The sequence below is a fragment of the Varroa jacobsoni genome, unplaced genomic scaffold (genome assembly GCF_002532875.2).
Source record: "Varroa jacobsoni isolate VJ856 unplaced genomic scaffold, vjacob_1.0 scaffold_140, whole genome shotgun sequence".
Taxonomy (NCBI): Eukaryota; Metazoa; Arthropoda; class Arachnida; order Mesostigmata; family Varroidae; genus Varroa; species Varroa jacobsoni.
The window spans coordinates 34184-50516 of NW_019213042.1; the positions used below are offsets into that span (position 1 = coordinate 34184).

Consider the following 16333-nt stretch of genomic DNA (forward strand, 5'->3'; position numbering starts at 1 on the left):
TAGCTAATAGGAAATACTTAAAATTTACCAAAAACAAGATAAAAAAAAGTGCACGTACTAGTCGATCTGTTTGCTGTTATAGGCTGATTAGCCAGCGTTCACAGCATTGCTTCGAACAACAGAGAGGACTTGAAAACGTGTTTTACGCGTTTGATTGATTCGATTTACAGACATTATACAGTATGTACCGCAGCTATATTCTTTGAAAAAAAAAGCCAAGAGACAATTTGGTAATAATAATAACAGGTTATTTTTCAACGGCGTGAATACGCGTGCGTTCAGTCTATTATTTGCTTAATATAATCTCCGGCTTTCGTTTATATCTCTCGTCAACGACCGTGACCAGATTAATAATCATCAAGTTTTCTTTCCGTTCTCGCTGACATTCACTGTTGCCCGCCTCGTTCGTTCATTTGGTCTTTCGTTCAAAACACGTGCTGCTCTTTCTGTTATAGAAGTAAACTTGCTTCAAAAGATTATTGGTACTTAGAGGCTGTCAAATGGCCTCGCTTGCTAGCCGCTCTCCTCACCTAATCATGTTGACAGATTGCTCGCTATCGAAGACAGACGTTAAGGTACACACGCTATACGTTAACAGGTTTCGGCAACATATCGTTATAGCGTTCTTGATGGATCACACTACTTCATCATGCTCTCTGCATACGATGATTTGAAGCTTTACATCGCTTCATTGAAAGCAAACGACCTAACAGCATATACAAAGTTATTCACTAACTTGGTGAACGTGTCCCCATTTCTTTGTCCAGCTAATTCTCTATTCCCATCTGTGAGTGGCGTACGCCAGAGTTTTTGCTGTGACGTGTGTCTATTCCGAGGTTCCGATAGTTTGGCGTATATTCGTCCTTGTCACTATTCTATTGTGGCGGACGGCCTGTATTCATTATTTGACGGCCAGGGGCATCGTGATAAAGGTTGGTAACGACTAGACAGCTAGAGGCGGGTGTTTTGGGGGCAAAAGAGAGGTTGAGGAAGCCTAGCGATCAAGTGTGGCAAGCTGGCCACCAGCCCCATTGATGTGTGCAACTCGACTCGGCTAAACTGACCCTTCAGTGATGGCGGTCATTGTTAGCGGCATTACGGCAATAAGTCATGCAGAATGAACGATTAGTGGGTGGGCAACTGGAGTACTGTTGGGCCGTCTCCGAACAGCTGCCGTTAGTATGGCAGGCGGCATGAGAGACAGGTCTCACTGCATTCATTTCACCCACATGGCTGGGCGTTTGTAAGTCCTGGAGGTAACTAGAGCACAGGAGGGGTGAAGGGTAAGGTGTTGTTGTCTTTGTTTAACAAATATTCTAAGCACAACTTATGGAAGTTTAACATGAGACTTTATCATTATTACAAAACAGACATGCGATGATAACGGGTTAATCATAGACAGTTGATAAAAGGCTACGGAAAACTGGAAATATTTCTAGATATACTATAGTTAAATGCTAGATATGTATAGTCAAAGGCTGTGCTCTTCCAACACGAATGAATTGACATAGGGCGTGTGACTTTTTGCAGATTTGCGTCTTTTGGCAAACTATGTCATTTATTTAACAGTTAGTGCTCGCGTGTAGGAGCATATTTATCTAAAGTGGTAGCGAGTAACCTCAAGTTGCCAAGACACATACCCACAACCACAAATGGGCCAATGACTTCATGAGAGCTCTCGGGGTGAGGAATTCGCCTGTTTCCGACCTGCCAGTAGAGATCGAACTAACGAATACGATACAGCAGGCAACAAAGTTCGTAGACGAGCACTTTTTGCTGTACATATGATACGTAAGTTCACTGTGTAGTAGTATGATAGTGTTTTAACACTATTTTACGCCCTTCGTCAAACTAATACGATGATATTTTAGAGCTGTGACATCATCGTGGCGATAATAATTCCAAGTCCATTGCTCAGTCTTTATCTCTGAACAAGTAGCTTAGATATCTCTCAACTTATTTTTTTGCGATGCTCCTTCGCACCAGCCTAATGGCCAAACATTCCGACAGAGTGCAGAGCATCACCTGCCCATTTATAAATCAAACCTTGTAAACGTTTTCGGCTTCTGTTACCCAACTGTAAAAACCCCGCTAAGATTTCCCACACTCCGTTCTACGCCCACGGTGAGGGCTGCGTATGTAGCACTTCGTTCAACAAACGACGGAGCAGGAAGTGAGGGTGTTGTCGATACACGGAAGTAGGGTTCAGAGAATTAGAGTATCTATGAGCGATTTGGGGAGCTAAGTACCCTCAGGAAATGACTCGACAGGTAACAGCAAAAAAAAATGGGGTGCGGGGTGGAGGAGGGTGAAGGAGGCCTCCCTTTTAACGGAATTGCAACGGTAGTAGCAGTACAATTCTAAATGAACCAACAAGCAGCAACACAGCTAAGTAACGAATGGCCAACAGAAACTACGTTCCTTGGCGGGCGATTTATTAAAGAGGATTTGAACCAATTGGTAATACATGCCATCACAGAGTCAATCACTTCTTCTAGTTACTCAAGAAAAGGAGCTGTTCAGGTTGTTAAGCTTATTCCATTTTTCTCTGTCCGTCTTATTCGTGAGGTTCCTTTCGTAGTTCCTCAAACTTCACCAAAAAAAAGCAGGAGATGGGAACCACGACAAACACTGAAACGAATAGAGGGCAGCCCTTAGATAGCTAATAATGATGGAACCCTGTTGATAATAGATTGGCTGGGCTAGAGATTACAACAGCGACAAGAAACACAACTAGCCAGGGGTAGGAAGAAGCGAGGGATTCTTAGGCGGCGTCGATACCCACTCGCCTAGCAGCCATAGTCTTGTTCAAGCCTTGAAGGGCCGAAGATCTACGCTTCCTTAAGCTGTTCTTGATTTTAATATGATGTGAGGGCCACCAAAGCCACTAACAGCCACCTGCAGCTGCTGTCAAAATTGCCGCTAGTTAACGATAGTTGCGTCACTATATCACGTACTAGTACGACGTAGATAGTGAACAGCTTAAAAATGCTATACAGCTATAGAACAGCTAAAAAACCGATGATGAGGACCGGTAATATCGCAGGATATCTCCTTGGGGAGACATCAGGAACGCAACGGTTGCGTCACATTAGGACGTACTTTCTGAGCATTTGTCCAGTTTCGTCCTACTGCCATCCAAGATATATAAAAAACCCCTGGCAGCCTCGTTATTTAGGCTTTCCAGAATTCTTTTGTAGTCTATCCACCAGTCGTGCAGTAGCAAGTTCGGTTTGTTTCTTTTCCTCCTACACATTCTCGTCAATTGAATGACCAAATGATTCTTCCATCGAGTATCTGCCAGCATGAGGGTACTATAGATCACTATGCGAACAGAGTGACCATTTTTCTACATTCGCTGGCCATCGACCGCGTATAATAGTGGCTTACCCGCTGGTTAGCGATGAAGAAGGAAGTAATACTCTATCGAAGACTACTCCTGCCGGCAGTATGCGTTGACTTTGACACTTTAATTCTAGGCAGGATTCGTTTTACGCTTTGTATTTTTCTTCCGGAGACCTAAATAAATTTCAGCCCCTATTTATCTTTCTGTTGTAAAGGAGGCAACATATTGCTTCTTTCACAATAGAAGTATTGTTCAGTCGTAACATTCGTGAAAATATTAGACATTTACCATGGACAACTGACTTTGGCCGAAGCTTCCAGGCTGTAGATGACGTCGTAATAGCAAGACAGTTTTGTTATCATGTCCAATGTCGTTCGACTGGAACCAAGGACATGATTTGCAATTAACTCGCTGCGGGCTCCCAAAAAACAACATGCGAGGGCGAGGCGCCACGTCAAAGATGTAGGAGGGTATAAAATTATGAGTTCTGATTGCTTTCCTTGCGTAAAGTCGAATCATGATGCTACATTGAAACAGTGCTACTGCCTTGGCCTGGTTCTTAAAAACATTGTCCAACATTGTCATCCCGAATGTCTGAGTGTTGGAACTCTGCGCAGAAATCTCGTTGAAATACATCCTGTCCCGATGCGCTAACAACTTTTCGGCTGTTTGACTATTGTTTGTATAGCCTCAATGGGAGTCGTCCATCTTCAAATATGGTGTGGAGCAAGAGGCTTCCGCGCATCGAACGAGTTTACCTATTTACATAGTAAAGCCACTAACTAACGTATTAAACCATATAGTCCTGCGTGGCCAGCAGGAACAGAAGTCAAGCGAAAACAGCAGGATCGACTTCCGTGTTGATTACGCTGCAAAGCTAATGATATATGTAGGTCAAACCTACAAGGCTGTCGGGGCCTGCGCAACTGATAATGTGCGGTGTACCAATACTTAATTTGTACGGTTTCAAAAACATAAAACAGTTTCAGACATATATCTGTGTAAATGTAAATGACATCATAATGCTTAAGAGTGTTGACTAAGGTGAGAATGACGTTTGTCACCCTTGTCAGAATACTCATTGGTCTATCCTTGCCTAAATCGACTAGTACGTCTATTTTATTGCATTCGTGTAACACTAACAAAACTATATATACGTGAAAATGCGTGAAAACGTGCTATGTAACACGTTTTTACGCATTTCAATTGAAGGCTCATTGCATACGAGACACATCTGGGAGACTTCAGCTTACATTCAATACAACTGTGCGGTAAGAACAAAAGCACGAAAAAAACGAAGATATCTGAATCGAAGAAGACCGCGAGGGGGAGTGACTACGTAATGGGGTACTTACACTGAACAGCGTAGCTAGCGAGCAGTATAGCCGTTGGTTGTGGAACGACCAATCGCCCTTCGAGAATATCCTTCTTGATCTGTAAGAAGAAATGGTATCGGCTGGTTTCTTCCTGCAGTGCGCACGGGTCACTGACGTAGAATTTGACCCGAAAATAAAATAGGTACGGGGGATTGAGTTTGAACTGCTTCCGGATAGCTTTGCTGGGTTCTAGCCACCGCATGCCGTCGGCTTCTTCCGTCCGCTCGGCGAATTGCAATCCAAAGTAATCGCGTTCGACGGGTGGAAAGCCGAGATACTCAAAGACGCGCTCGACGAGTACGCCTCCCTTGGCCCGTTTGGCCACCTCGAACGCCTGCTTACTATCGTCGAGCATCAGCACCACGCATTTGACACTTCCGCCGGCCCGCGCATCAGCTCGGCCAACTCCCCCAGCTGAGAAATTTTTCCGTAAGCTGAGTCCGCTTACTCCGGTGCAGATCTGGAAACGACGAGGCAGTAGAAGGAAATACGCAATAGAGAAATTTAAAAAACCTTCATACCATGTAATTACTGTCTACTAATAGCATTAACGGTGGCAACAGGATTGGCAATAGATTCAGTATGTGTATGGTAGGTCTTGAAAGAGCACACATAAGATGTTCGGATGGCCCTTAAAACTACGGTCTTAAATTTTGAAGAAATCATGTACATATATTATATACAAGCGCAGCAAAAGCTACTTTTAAAGGATCTCTAGGCTACGGTGATGTGCAGCGAATTTCGCAAACTCTACACTATTGCTTCGAGCCGTAGTTGTTTTACGTACGTTGTCTTAGGTGGACTAGCTTCAGATGAAATGCTACGCTTTCCGAAAGATATCTACTTAAATTCTCTTAGTGTAGAATATAAAATCACTAATTGATTTTTCTAGCAACCTCCCCACCATAAACTGCCGGCAATCACCGATGATATTATAAACATTAATGTTATTTCGGCCGACCTACAGAAACCTTGTCCCACAGAAAAAAACCTGTCTCCAGTTCGGTTACCAATACCATGTATGGCACTTATGGTTAAAATCTGCACATTTTTTACACATACACTATATATATATATATATATATATATAAGTATGTGTCATCTCGACGAAACATTTTCCAATGAAACCTATGCAGAGCTGCTTCGAATAAAGAAAAATGCTTTAAATTATATTATGAATTTTCCGTTTATGTCAGTCGTTATAGGTCTGTCGCTCTAGCTGGCGGCGTTTTCTCCAAAGACATTATATTCCGTATCGTGCTTTCGTAAAAGTGACTCCACTTACGATGACTTACCCAAATAGCACGCTAGTATTTGGCCCAGCGGCCAAGCCCACCATAACAGGTTCAGGAAGATGTTCGTGTCCCTTAGCTTTTTCACCCGGTACAGCCATCTGCCAGCCGACAATAATTTGTCAAATTAATTTTACTTGACCCATTAGCTCGTTTATTAGTTTCATAATTCTTTTCTCATGCCCTATCCGCTCCAACGATGTCAGCTGATGTCACTTGAACACTGAACTGCGTTAACAGCAGCAAACCATGTTTGGCCTTCGGGCCGAATTAGCAGTGGCCTTTTTTCAGAGGAGTCCCGTTTTTCCACTACGCTGTGTTTCTTCCTTACGTCGGTTTGTTGTACGTGGAAGGAGCAAAATTTTAGCTGAACGCTACTTATATGAAAAAGACAGACACAACAGGACCATAAGTAATATAGGGGACAACTGCAATTGTCATGCTGACCTCTTCCGATAAAACTTCGCTCTCTAGGAGAACGAGAGCCGAACGCCAAATCCGTTGCTAGGGGCTGCCGCCGCGATTAATACAAAAATAGAAAAAATAGTTTCGCGTGCGCGTAATCCAATAAAAGCGTGCCGTTCATTAAGGACCTAAGCTTAGCCCTTTTCAAAACCTAAAAATAGAAATACTTTTCGTTGCGTCTGTCTTCTGCATCGTTGCTATGCAATTGCCTAGCAGATTAAAGTCATTCTAACTAAAGGCTACAATACTTTCTCATTAATAACGCGTCTGCTAGAAACAAGCCTTAAATCGAAGCCAATACACCGTAAACATCGCCTAGTTAATGCAAAGCACAAGATAGCGGATTGGTTGCGAGCAAAAATATGAAATGATCTAACTAAATCATCTGTTTTTTCGAAAAGGCTTTCTGAGCTCTTTGCACAAATACAATAAGCTTCTCAATTACGGCGATTTTGGCCCTTGCTATACCTAAAATAGGTTCTCCTCAGTGCGTAACTTGCTTGCAGTCGACCGAGAGCCATTTCACAAGACGAGGCCCTTATTATTATTATTATTGTTCTTATTATCAGGAGATCAAGGACCTATTCGTGCAAGGCGCCGCAGGCAAGCGTTACTCGCAAACAGAAGTTTAGTTGGTCGTCTTATGGCATCAAGCAGATTTGACCCATAGGCCGCTCTATTTTTAGAAGTTTTCTCAAAAACATTCACCTCGAGCGAGGTAGCATTGCCTCGTGCAGCCATTTGCAAGTACGTAGAGTTTTAGAGTATGAAAAGCTTTCACTGTAAAAACTGTGGGAAGATGAGTGCATTGTAGGAGTTACACATTTGTGGAGGGGCTGTAAAGGTCACTCATAAAAGGAAGAAGTTGACACTTGGCAGTCGTCTGTGGGTAACGAGTCAATGTGAGCGTCACCGTCGTTGTCACCGTTGACACCGATCGTTGTCCATCTGTACGAATCAGATAATAAATACTGTTACCGTCCGTAATCGTTGCGTTTCGTCTGCTAGCCTTTTAATTACTCGCGCCAAATCTCTAACGTTACCATGTTGTGGTCTTGCACGGTGGAAATGCTTCTTCGTATCTTACGGATAGTAAAGTGGATAAACATTCAGGTTTCTTATAATAATCATACGCCATTACCTTTCTCGTGTAATTCTTTTACTATACTTAATAAAAAGTTGACTGATTTAGCAATGTAAAACTTGTTCAATTACCTACAATAGTCTATTGCACTGTGCTCGTTTATTCTCAGTCCCGCGATCCTTCCTAACAGCTCGATTCTAGTACTTCAGCTCCACTTTTGACGACTGAGTTCAGGCGAAACAGATGAATCATCGTTAATCGGAGCTCCTAGGGACCAGTGTCCGCACCGGAACTAACCGACCGGGCCTGGCCTGACTCGAAAGGGCGACGCGTATCGTTAAATTAATTTCAACGCACAAAAACTGCCTAGGACCCTCGGTTTGCAAAGTGTATCACGTCGAGTCACCTCTGCCTGACAAGTGGAACATGAGCGCGTCTCATGTGGCCGACAAATGTATCAGGTAAACCATTTATACGATGACACGTATCTGTCTTGTCAACTACTCCTTCAGATGCGGAAATTTGAATTTGCATAGCATGTGGCAACTACTTGTTTGCCAGCTGTTGAAAATCAGAAGAACGGCCGTGTGTTTTATTTTCCAAATTAAAATAAAGCACAAAATCAAGTGGAGAGTTCTTGTAACAGCGATTCCGGACATGTTAAAACTATTCTGCTAACATAGAACAGTAAGAGCACTCTTTTTTAAAGGTGTCCACTTTGGAGCCTACTAATCATTACGTTCCGAACGTGGTATGTTCGACTCAATGAAGCTGATCCAATTGCTAACACTGTAGAAGTTCCTCAATAAATTACCATATAAACTATATACTATATACGGATTCTCTTTTTTTCATAAGAACGTAAATCTTCAATGATGAGTACGTATTTAGTTGAATACTTAAAAATGTGTCCAACCAGATTTTCACTATTTCGGTAGCGTAAGTTCTCCAAACGTGAGGAAGACGTTAACTTGTAGCGGCTTATTCGCTCTAGCAGTTCCAGATACCGCGTCTAAACGCGACACAGTTCATAACGAAGCTTCGAGGCCATACGATCAGTGCGTTTCGGGGCTGTTGGGTAGAAAGATTGAAGTGTCGGCCCAGGCTGTACCACTTCAGTTTATCTCGTTTTGTGTCCGTTGGCACTGCCGAATTCATCAGAAAGAAAGAATACATTTTTCGATTGTGGCCGGATTTATCAAGTCCGTGACAAATAAACTTATTTATTATTAGGAAATTTCTAGGGAATTTGCAGAAAAACACTCGAACACTTGAACATCGATGCCCTCAATGCGGAAGACTCTGTGTTTGTGGGATGCAAATATGCCCAATGTACTAATCGTTTACTCAAGACTGAACGTGTCTGCGACACCTAGCTTCAACCAATTCAACGATACGCTCGGGCAGTGAATTATTCCCCTGACCATTCGATCTTGTTCGTCCTGTGTGAAGTCCAAAGTAAATTCCCTATGGGTCGTTTTGGAAAATTTAAGATTTAAATCTGGCTGAACAAACACCTAACGGCCCTTAGGATTGGTATCACTAAGTATTCGTTCAGACTTTTAACCTGTTGCTTACCGTTGTAATAAAAAATGACTAGCTGGAAGCTTGTTCTACCCATAGGCTCTTCGATTTGGTCTGCAGACGATCCGAAAAGATCTGAGTTATTTTTTTGTTGCTTTGTGTTGTTAGCCGCTCTATTTAGCCTGAGGTAACTAACGACTCATTTTTATTCATTTCTGTCTCACGAACATAAGAGCAAAATCTCACTGGTCTGTCCTTACCTGCTATATTTCTAGGAAAAGTATTTCAATATGTCCCCTTTCTAGTGAGGATTCAATTATTGCTAGGTATAATATGTAGAGATGATAAATTGAAGCCACGTTAAGTTAACCGTTTTAATTTGATGGTCGAGCGAAACCTTTGCTTTGGAGAAATTCAATTGTTTCGACCCCTTTTTTCTAACTGTCGTTTGCATCCAAATTCACATACGCTTTTATTTTTCTTTAATGTGAGTCTATAGATGTCTGTTTATTCGGAAGCAACGCCATCTTTCTCTAGAGTCTTAAGCTAAGTCAGTTAGTTCGTTGCTGTCGAGAATACCAGCCACTAACTCTGTATCCAACAAAGGTCCTCGTACTACTCATTCTATGATCGTTGCGAATAGAAGCAGATACACTGAAATGTCCGCAGAGATGAAAAAGATAGTCAAACTCAGGTTATTTGTCTCTTGGATGGTTTGGTTTCGTCTGCATCCCACACGGAGACCTGTCATTGAATTGACCTGCAACAGCTCATCATGGACCATTGAATCGTGTTCTTTATGGGCAGCTTTTCTCCCTTTTTCTCTATATGTTCATGATTTGGCGACCGTGCCGCCGCAACACTGTCCTTTTTACCTCTCCATAAGCTTCTATGTGGTGGTGTAACCCCTTGCTTTGACTACAGCGACCCCATAATCCTCAGCAGCGGTCGAGGCATACGAATCGTCCAACGTACATGCCGTGGAGTAGAAGACGCAATCGGCTCTATACTCTACGATGACATGTTGAAATATACCGCTATTTTCCAGACAGTTAAGTTTGTTTGTTCGGTGTGTGTCGATTTATGGCGAAGTGTCAAATGATTCAGCATTCAAAGTATACACCCTTGAGCGATCACGTAAGCCTATCTATGTTTCGTCCCCGTGGAATTATAAAATCATTCAAGATTTTATAATTCCACGGAGATGCGAAGGCTAAATCAGCTTAGGGCAAAATTACGTCGGAAATAATCCGATAGGATTTTTTTCCTTTATCATTCAATTGTGTTTCGTAATTAGTTTACTCTTTACGTTTAATGTTATTCTTTACGTAATTGTATTGACATGATTAAACAGGTACTATTTTTGTAAAGGGGAAACGATACGGACGTGTTCCAGTAAAGCCCTATCAGCCCAATCACATCTTGTGGCATCTGTTAACCCATTGCAAGGGCCGGCGGTCAAAAAAGGCCGCTCTCTTTACTGTGCAGCATTTGCCTTACTGCCGAAAATGTTGTTATTGGCATACAATTATATGTCAAGCGAGCAGAGCTGTATAGTCGTGGATCACACGGAACAGTGGATCGGTGACGCGATAATAATGGCGCAAGTGCTAAGCAGCGCACTTCCTCCGTAGTGAGTGTTAGGTGAAGCTTTCCGAAGATAAGGAATTAGTAGTCTTCTAGGTAGCCACCGACTTTAGGTCCACTGAAGAAAACGTTAGCAGTCTACCTACACACCCAACTCCCTGTGTTCTGGTAAGCCTGCCTATATCAATGCGCTAAAAACCCCATGGCAAGAAAAGCATGAACGGTTTTTTTAAAAGCATAATTTATAAGTGCCAACCGCGTAACAAGACAAATCTGTACGTTTCGATGGTTCGGATTCTCAGGTGGCGTTAAGGTATTGCTTTAAAAAAGGCCATTACCCCTTCCAGGTAACATTACGGCCTATGGGAAATTCTTGTGCTCATTTTAGGATGGAACAGATTTTTCCGTTGTTTTCACGAGCTTTTACACATAAAAAGCTGACGAAAATCATAATAATCGTGTTGCTAACCCGTGCAAAACACAAAGGTACGCTATTCAATGGAAAAGTACTTGATTTACTCATATATATTATATGATTTCGTTATAAATTTTGTTTTAGTTATAGTGCAGCATAACAGTTCTCATGAGAAAAATCCTGATAGGGCTCGTCACCGAGTAGCATAGATTCGCATGCAAAAATACATAAATATGAATAGTAAATACTTCCTTGGATAATTGGTATACATGGAAGTAAAGGGTGGCGGCACCGTCTGGGGAGCCTCTGTTGCCATTCGTCTATATGTGGAGACTCTGTTGGAGAAAAACCTTGACTAGTCTAACAAAACCGATCTGAAATAATGGACCATGTACCAGATGTAAAGAACATATATGTATATAATTCTTCATAATTGGCAAACAACTTATCCAGAAGATAACTTGTGAGTATCACAAGCAATGGCCTTTTAGGCTGTACTTGATATTAAGACATGGTTTGAAAAAAATTATATCGCATCAGAAAGGATCTACAACGAAATTCGAATGATGTTAGGAATTGAGCCTGCGCGCAACGTGAAGATAAGATGACGATACTGAAGCACGTGTCCCTCAGGGAAGCACTGAACACAAAGGAAGGTCTGTAAAGCACCGATATCTGCACAACCTGGAGATATATATCATGAAGATAACCGTAGCCGCTTCTATAGCTGCCGCCTAGTTAGCAATTGTCTACTATTACGAGTTTATGGTCAAATCTGTGGCTAAGAGAAGCTAAACGAAAAAGCAGCTTGTGCGCCTGCCTGTATGGCGCTATAAAGGGAAAAAGCAATGGTCTTCAACTCACAATAACTTGTATCGATATTCGTAAGTTCAATTCGGTGCAACGTGCAAATTCTAAGAAAAAAAAAAATACAAGTTACTTATTTTATTTTAAAATTACTTAGTTGCTATTTTTCTAACGTATGAATGTTATAGCGATCCGGGCTTGAAGAAAATTCGAAAAGACGCTTGACGCTGAGCGCCAGTACGAATTTTTAGAATTTTCGATCTTTGGATTCATGTGCAAAAGTACCGAGAAAGAAGTACCTCTGCGCATTTGGTTAAGCACCCACTTTGTATTTTTTTCTAGAACGCAGACTGTTTTCATTAGCATCTTCCGCGCTCATTCCAACTAATTATATTACATACCGCTTCAAAATTTAGTGACAACAGACGGCCCTGATCCAAGAGACAAGAAACGAACAGGATACATTTGTCTCTGTTTGCATTCGTATGAAAAAGTTTCTCCCTTCGAATATGTCTCTGCTATCCTGTGCATGTTCCCGCGTGCAGATGTTGTACATTAAGGTAATAAGTGAAGATATTTTATAGCATCGAGGTCCAATCGGAGTCACAACCTGTAATGGGTAGGTATTACACAATACTCGAGTAGAAAAGCTATACCCCTAACTGCTACAATTTTGCGGAACGACTACGCTATATGAGGTGCGTTTCTGTTGGGAAATTGTTTATTCCGGTGATCGAACTGTGTGAGCAGTTGTTAATACAATAATTCCGTAAAGATTTACGTAACTCGAAAGTTTTTCGTGACGCTATGTTCCATCAGTTGTGTTATTTACGTGACAGTATGTTTCATCAGTCTGGGGAACTAGTCACTCGGCAACTTTCAATATAATTAATTATCGATTACTTATAGTGGCTATACGCCAATAGTTGGGCGTCGAATAGGGCCGGTATGACGCTGTCCACACGGCGAAATCTCTACAAAAGACTTAAGAAATGAATCGCCGTACCGAAAGCGGGATATAATCATAAAAACAATTGCATTTTCATATATACAATAACATGTCAAAAGGCGCAAACGTTATTTTTTGTACCGACGTGTATCACTGCCATTATTAGAGCGTTTCTATGATTTATGTCTGATTTATGTTTGATTTATGTCTTATGAGTGCTACACGGTAAAAAGGTAAAAACCTTTTTAAGGTTAATATATATACCATGTGTTCGGGTGGTGTTGAGGCAGGTTGTTTATTGCAGCAAAAAAGAAAGGAAACTGCTCGCATTTATCTGATACTATAAAAAGAAGTTATAAACTCCTGATAGCGGCTACAGGAGGCTCGTGTTTACGGTATGAGCTAGGATCTATATCAGATGAGCCACTGTCCAATGTTTTTGAGCTGGACAAATCGTAACCTAAACTGGTTGTCTACATCGACACTCTACATCGTACTAATTTGGATGAGTTCGAGGAGTGTTTTGATAAAGCAATGGCGACAATCTGCAATAGAAATTAAATTACAATAGCTCGAACGTTTATCAGAACTGAACAAGGGGGGAATGCTCACTGTCGATCGGATCTTTTTTAGGCTTCTTGCGTGATTTTGGCTCCCTCGAACCAACAGACCTTTTGAACTTTTTCAACATTTTCATGTTTAAAGCGACATAAAACATCTGCCAAGCAGCAGGTCGAAAGTACACTGAGCTAAGCTCTACGATCGCTGCTAAACACACATTCATTGGTGACGAATGGTAACAACCATCCAATCCCAGCAGTATTAATAAACGTGCTCATTATATCGAGTCGTCAAAGGTACTGAGCATTTTTCGTCACTGTAGAAACAATGTGAGTCGCGACGGGCCTACGTTGGAGCCGAAATTTGGCAGTGGTAGATGTGGTAGGATTATACGAGTATTTTTATTTAGACTTAAGGTAGAGCGTTTTAAAGATGTGTGAGATGTCTGCAAAAACAATTTGTTACAATAAAGGCTCAAATGCTGCCGAGGCCCATGAAGATATTTTCGCAGTTTATGGTGAAGATGCATCGTTGTAAGAAAGGGTCCAGTGATGATGGTTCTATCGTTTTCATTCTAGATGTTCGATAAGTTGCGGGGAAAGTTGATGAAGTTATTGTGAAACTAGAAGAGGACCGGTACGCGAGTCGTCCTGATGTTGCGAACGATAATTAGGGATCCGCCACCGAATAGTCTCAAATCATTTAGCTACAAAAAAGCTTGATGCTTACGCACCGAAAAAATGACCGCAAAATTATTTACTTGATCGTATTTCCATCCGACAGAGACGCAACGAACTAGAATCACTTCCAAAGTGGTCGCCACCGGATAATGAATAGTAGATTACATGCAACAATTAGATGCAGATATGGGGAAGGATTTAGTCCACAAAATTTCTGTAGCATAGCCCAGACCGATGCCCAAAAAAGCTGACACTACGCGCCCGGGGAGATCGAAAGGAACTGTGCATTTTGAGTTGCTGCCGCCCGATAGAACGATTGATTCGGACGTCTATTGTCGAGACCACTTACCGAAATTACGATAAGCTACTGATTAGTCGGAGCTAGTTAACAGAGGGACAGGCGTCATCTCCCCAGCCCTCATGGCGACCTCAGATCACATATATTTCTTTGGTCGCTTGGCAATTTAGATGGAAAATTTTAACGTATTCACCAGATAACCCGCATCTTGCACTATAAGGCTGAATCACTTTTGTAAGTCTATAAAAAGCTTCCTATTAAAAAAGTGCTAACTTAGTTTCAATCAGTCGATGCAAGAATCACTTGCTACAATTCCTTGTCCACAAACCGCAGAATTTCTGCAATGATAGGACTATAATCTAACGAAAAAGATGGCCGAAGGCCGTTTGTTGAACTTAGTAAAAGTTGGCTTGGCAAAAAATGAGAAACATTTAAATTTCATTTGACTCAGGTCAACACTCTTTCGACAATTCAATACATGCTACTATCGTTGTTGTCCTAATAATAAAAATTAGAACGAACACGAACACACACAGCCAGCGTGGTGTCATGATGAACCTTTCCTCTTTGCAGGAAACTACCTGTTCTAACTTTCAAACCTTGGTTCCCATCGGTGATCATTTGAGGTTGCGTGAGCTCTAACTACTTAGAATACCACGATCCTGCCACGCACGATTGCAACCAGCCTGAATGCCCAATTGCGACGAAAACACTGCTCCAGTGCTGAAGTTGTGCAACCCGTAATATGTATATAGTACACGCTAGCTAGTTACTTAAGAATTTCCTCACCTTTGTAGGAGGTCGTAACAGCTGCTGAACAAGCGCCAACGGCCAATGACCCGCAACCCGCCCTGTCTGCAATGCTTCAGAAGGACCAGGGTTCCGAGGCCTAAAGCCCTCCTGCTTATGCGATTGCCTCTGTTCCTGAAGTCAATTTCATTTCATGCTGCTAACGCGAGCTCAAGAAGCCCGCAGCTGTTGCGACTTCAGCCCTTCTCCGGAGTTCTGGCCGGAAGTCCATACCGGAGTAGACGGCTCACCTACCCGCAATGCCATTTCACTACTGAGGCCGATACCTTGTCGTGGTGTGGCTATTCCGTTCACGATGATACTACCCACTACTGGTTGGCTGGTTCAATGGGAGGCCACGCGTGTACTGTGCAATACAGCCGTGATGCAGATAGATGTATGTGTATTTGAGGATTATACGCGCAGTACGTAACATGCTCTGATGCCATGAGCTCACCTTTTTCATAGTACGCAACTTGTTACCTATAGCAGTGTAACTATCTAACGAGTTCTATCTTTGCAAACAGGCGTGGCGGCCACCGCAGGAAGGCGCCAAGCGAGTTGTGGGCCTCCTAAAAGCAATACGAATAAAGTCTGCATGGAAAAGGGTCCGCCCTTCCTAAGCGTGCGAGCGTCACACATAGATTGCAACTCATGAATGCTAGCACGCAATGCTTTTTCGGGAACGAAGCTGGCTCTGCTTCGCAATAGACATGAAAAAAGGAACGAGATAGAAAAGAGATAAGGGGGAAAAGAAAACGGGTTCTCAGGATCCTAGGACTGTCTGCCGCCTCCAGCGCTCGTTAACCTTCCTTTGTTCGTGCCTGTCGTTCAGAATAGTAGTGCGAATGAGATTGCTACCGACAACGTGGACTCTCTCATACTCTGCTCTGCTATTTCGTATGACAACGACGAGCGGCGGGTGTTCACCGTGCAACACGCAGTACAGGAAGCCAGCTTATGTGTTCGGAAAGGAATCAGATGGCAACACACACTTCTGTAAAACGCGAAAAAAGAACGGTAAACAAGCAGAGACGCGAACTCCCGTGTATACTCTTCTCCTCTGTTTGTGTTCAGCAATTCAAGAGCAGCTGTGGCTTGCTTACGTCGTCACGTTATGCCGATTGGTCATTGCTAGCGTCTGCCCGGTCGCAGACTAT

General features: G+C 42.4%; 1 protein-coding gene across 7 annotated transcripts in view; it reads right to left on the bottom strand.

Moving 5' to 3' along the window:
- Ptpmeg (protein tyrosine phosphatase Meg) overlaps positions 1-16333 on the bottom strand; it is a 60752-nt gene that overhangs the window by 18745 nt on the left and 25674 nt on the right. For all 7 annotated transcript variants that reach the window (XM_086971858.1, XM_086971853.1, XM_086971869.1 and 4 more), the window contains one exon: positions 4702-5182. In XM_086971858.1, the coding sequence (XP_086827984.1) occupies positions 4702-5182 (481 nt within the window). The remainder of the gene's footprint in view (positions 1-4701; positions 5183-16333) is intronic.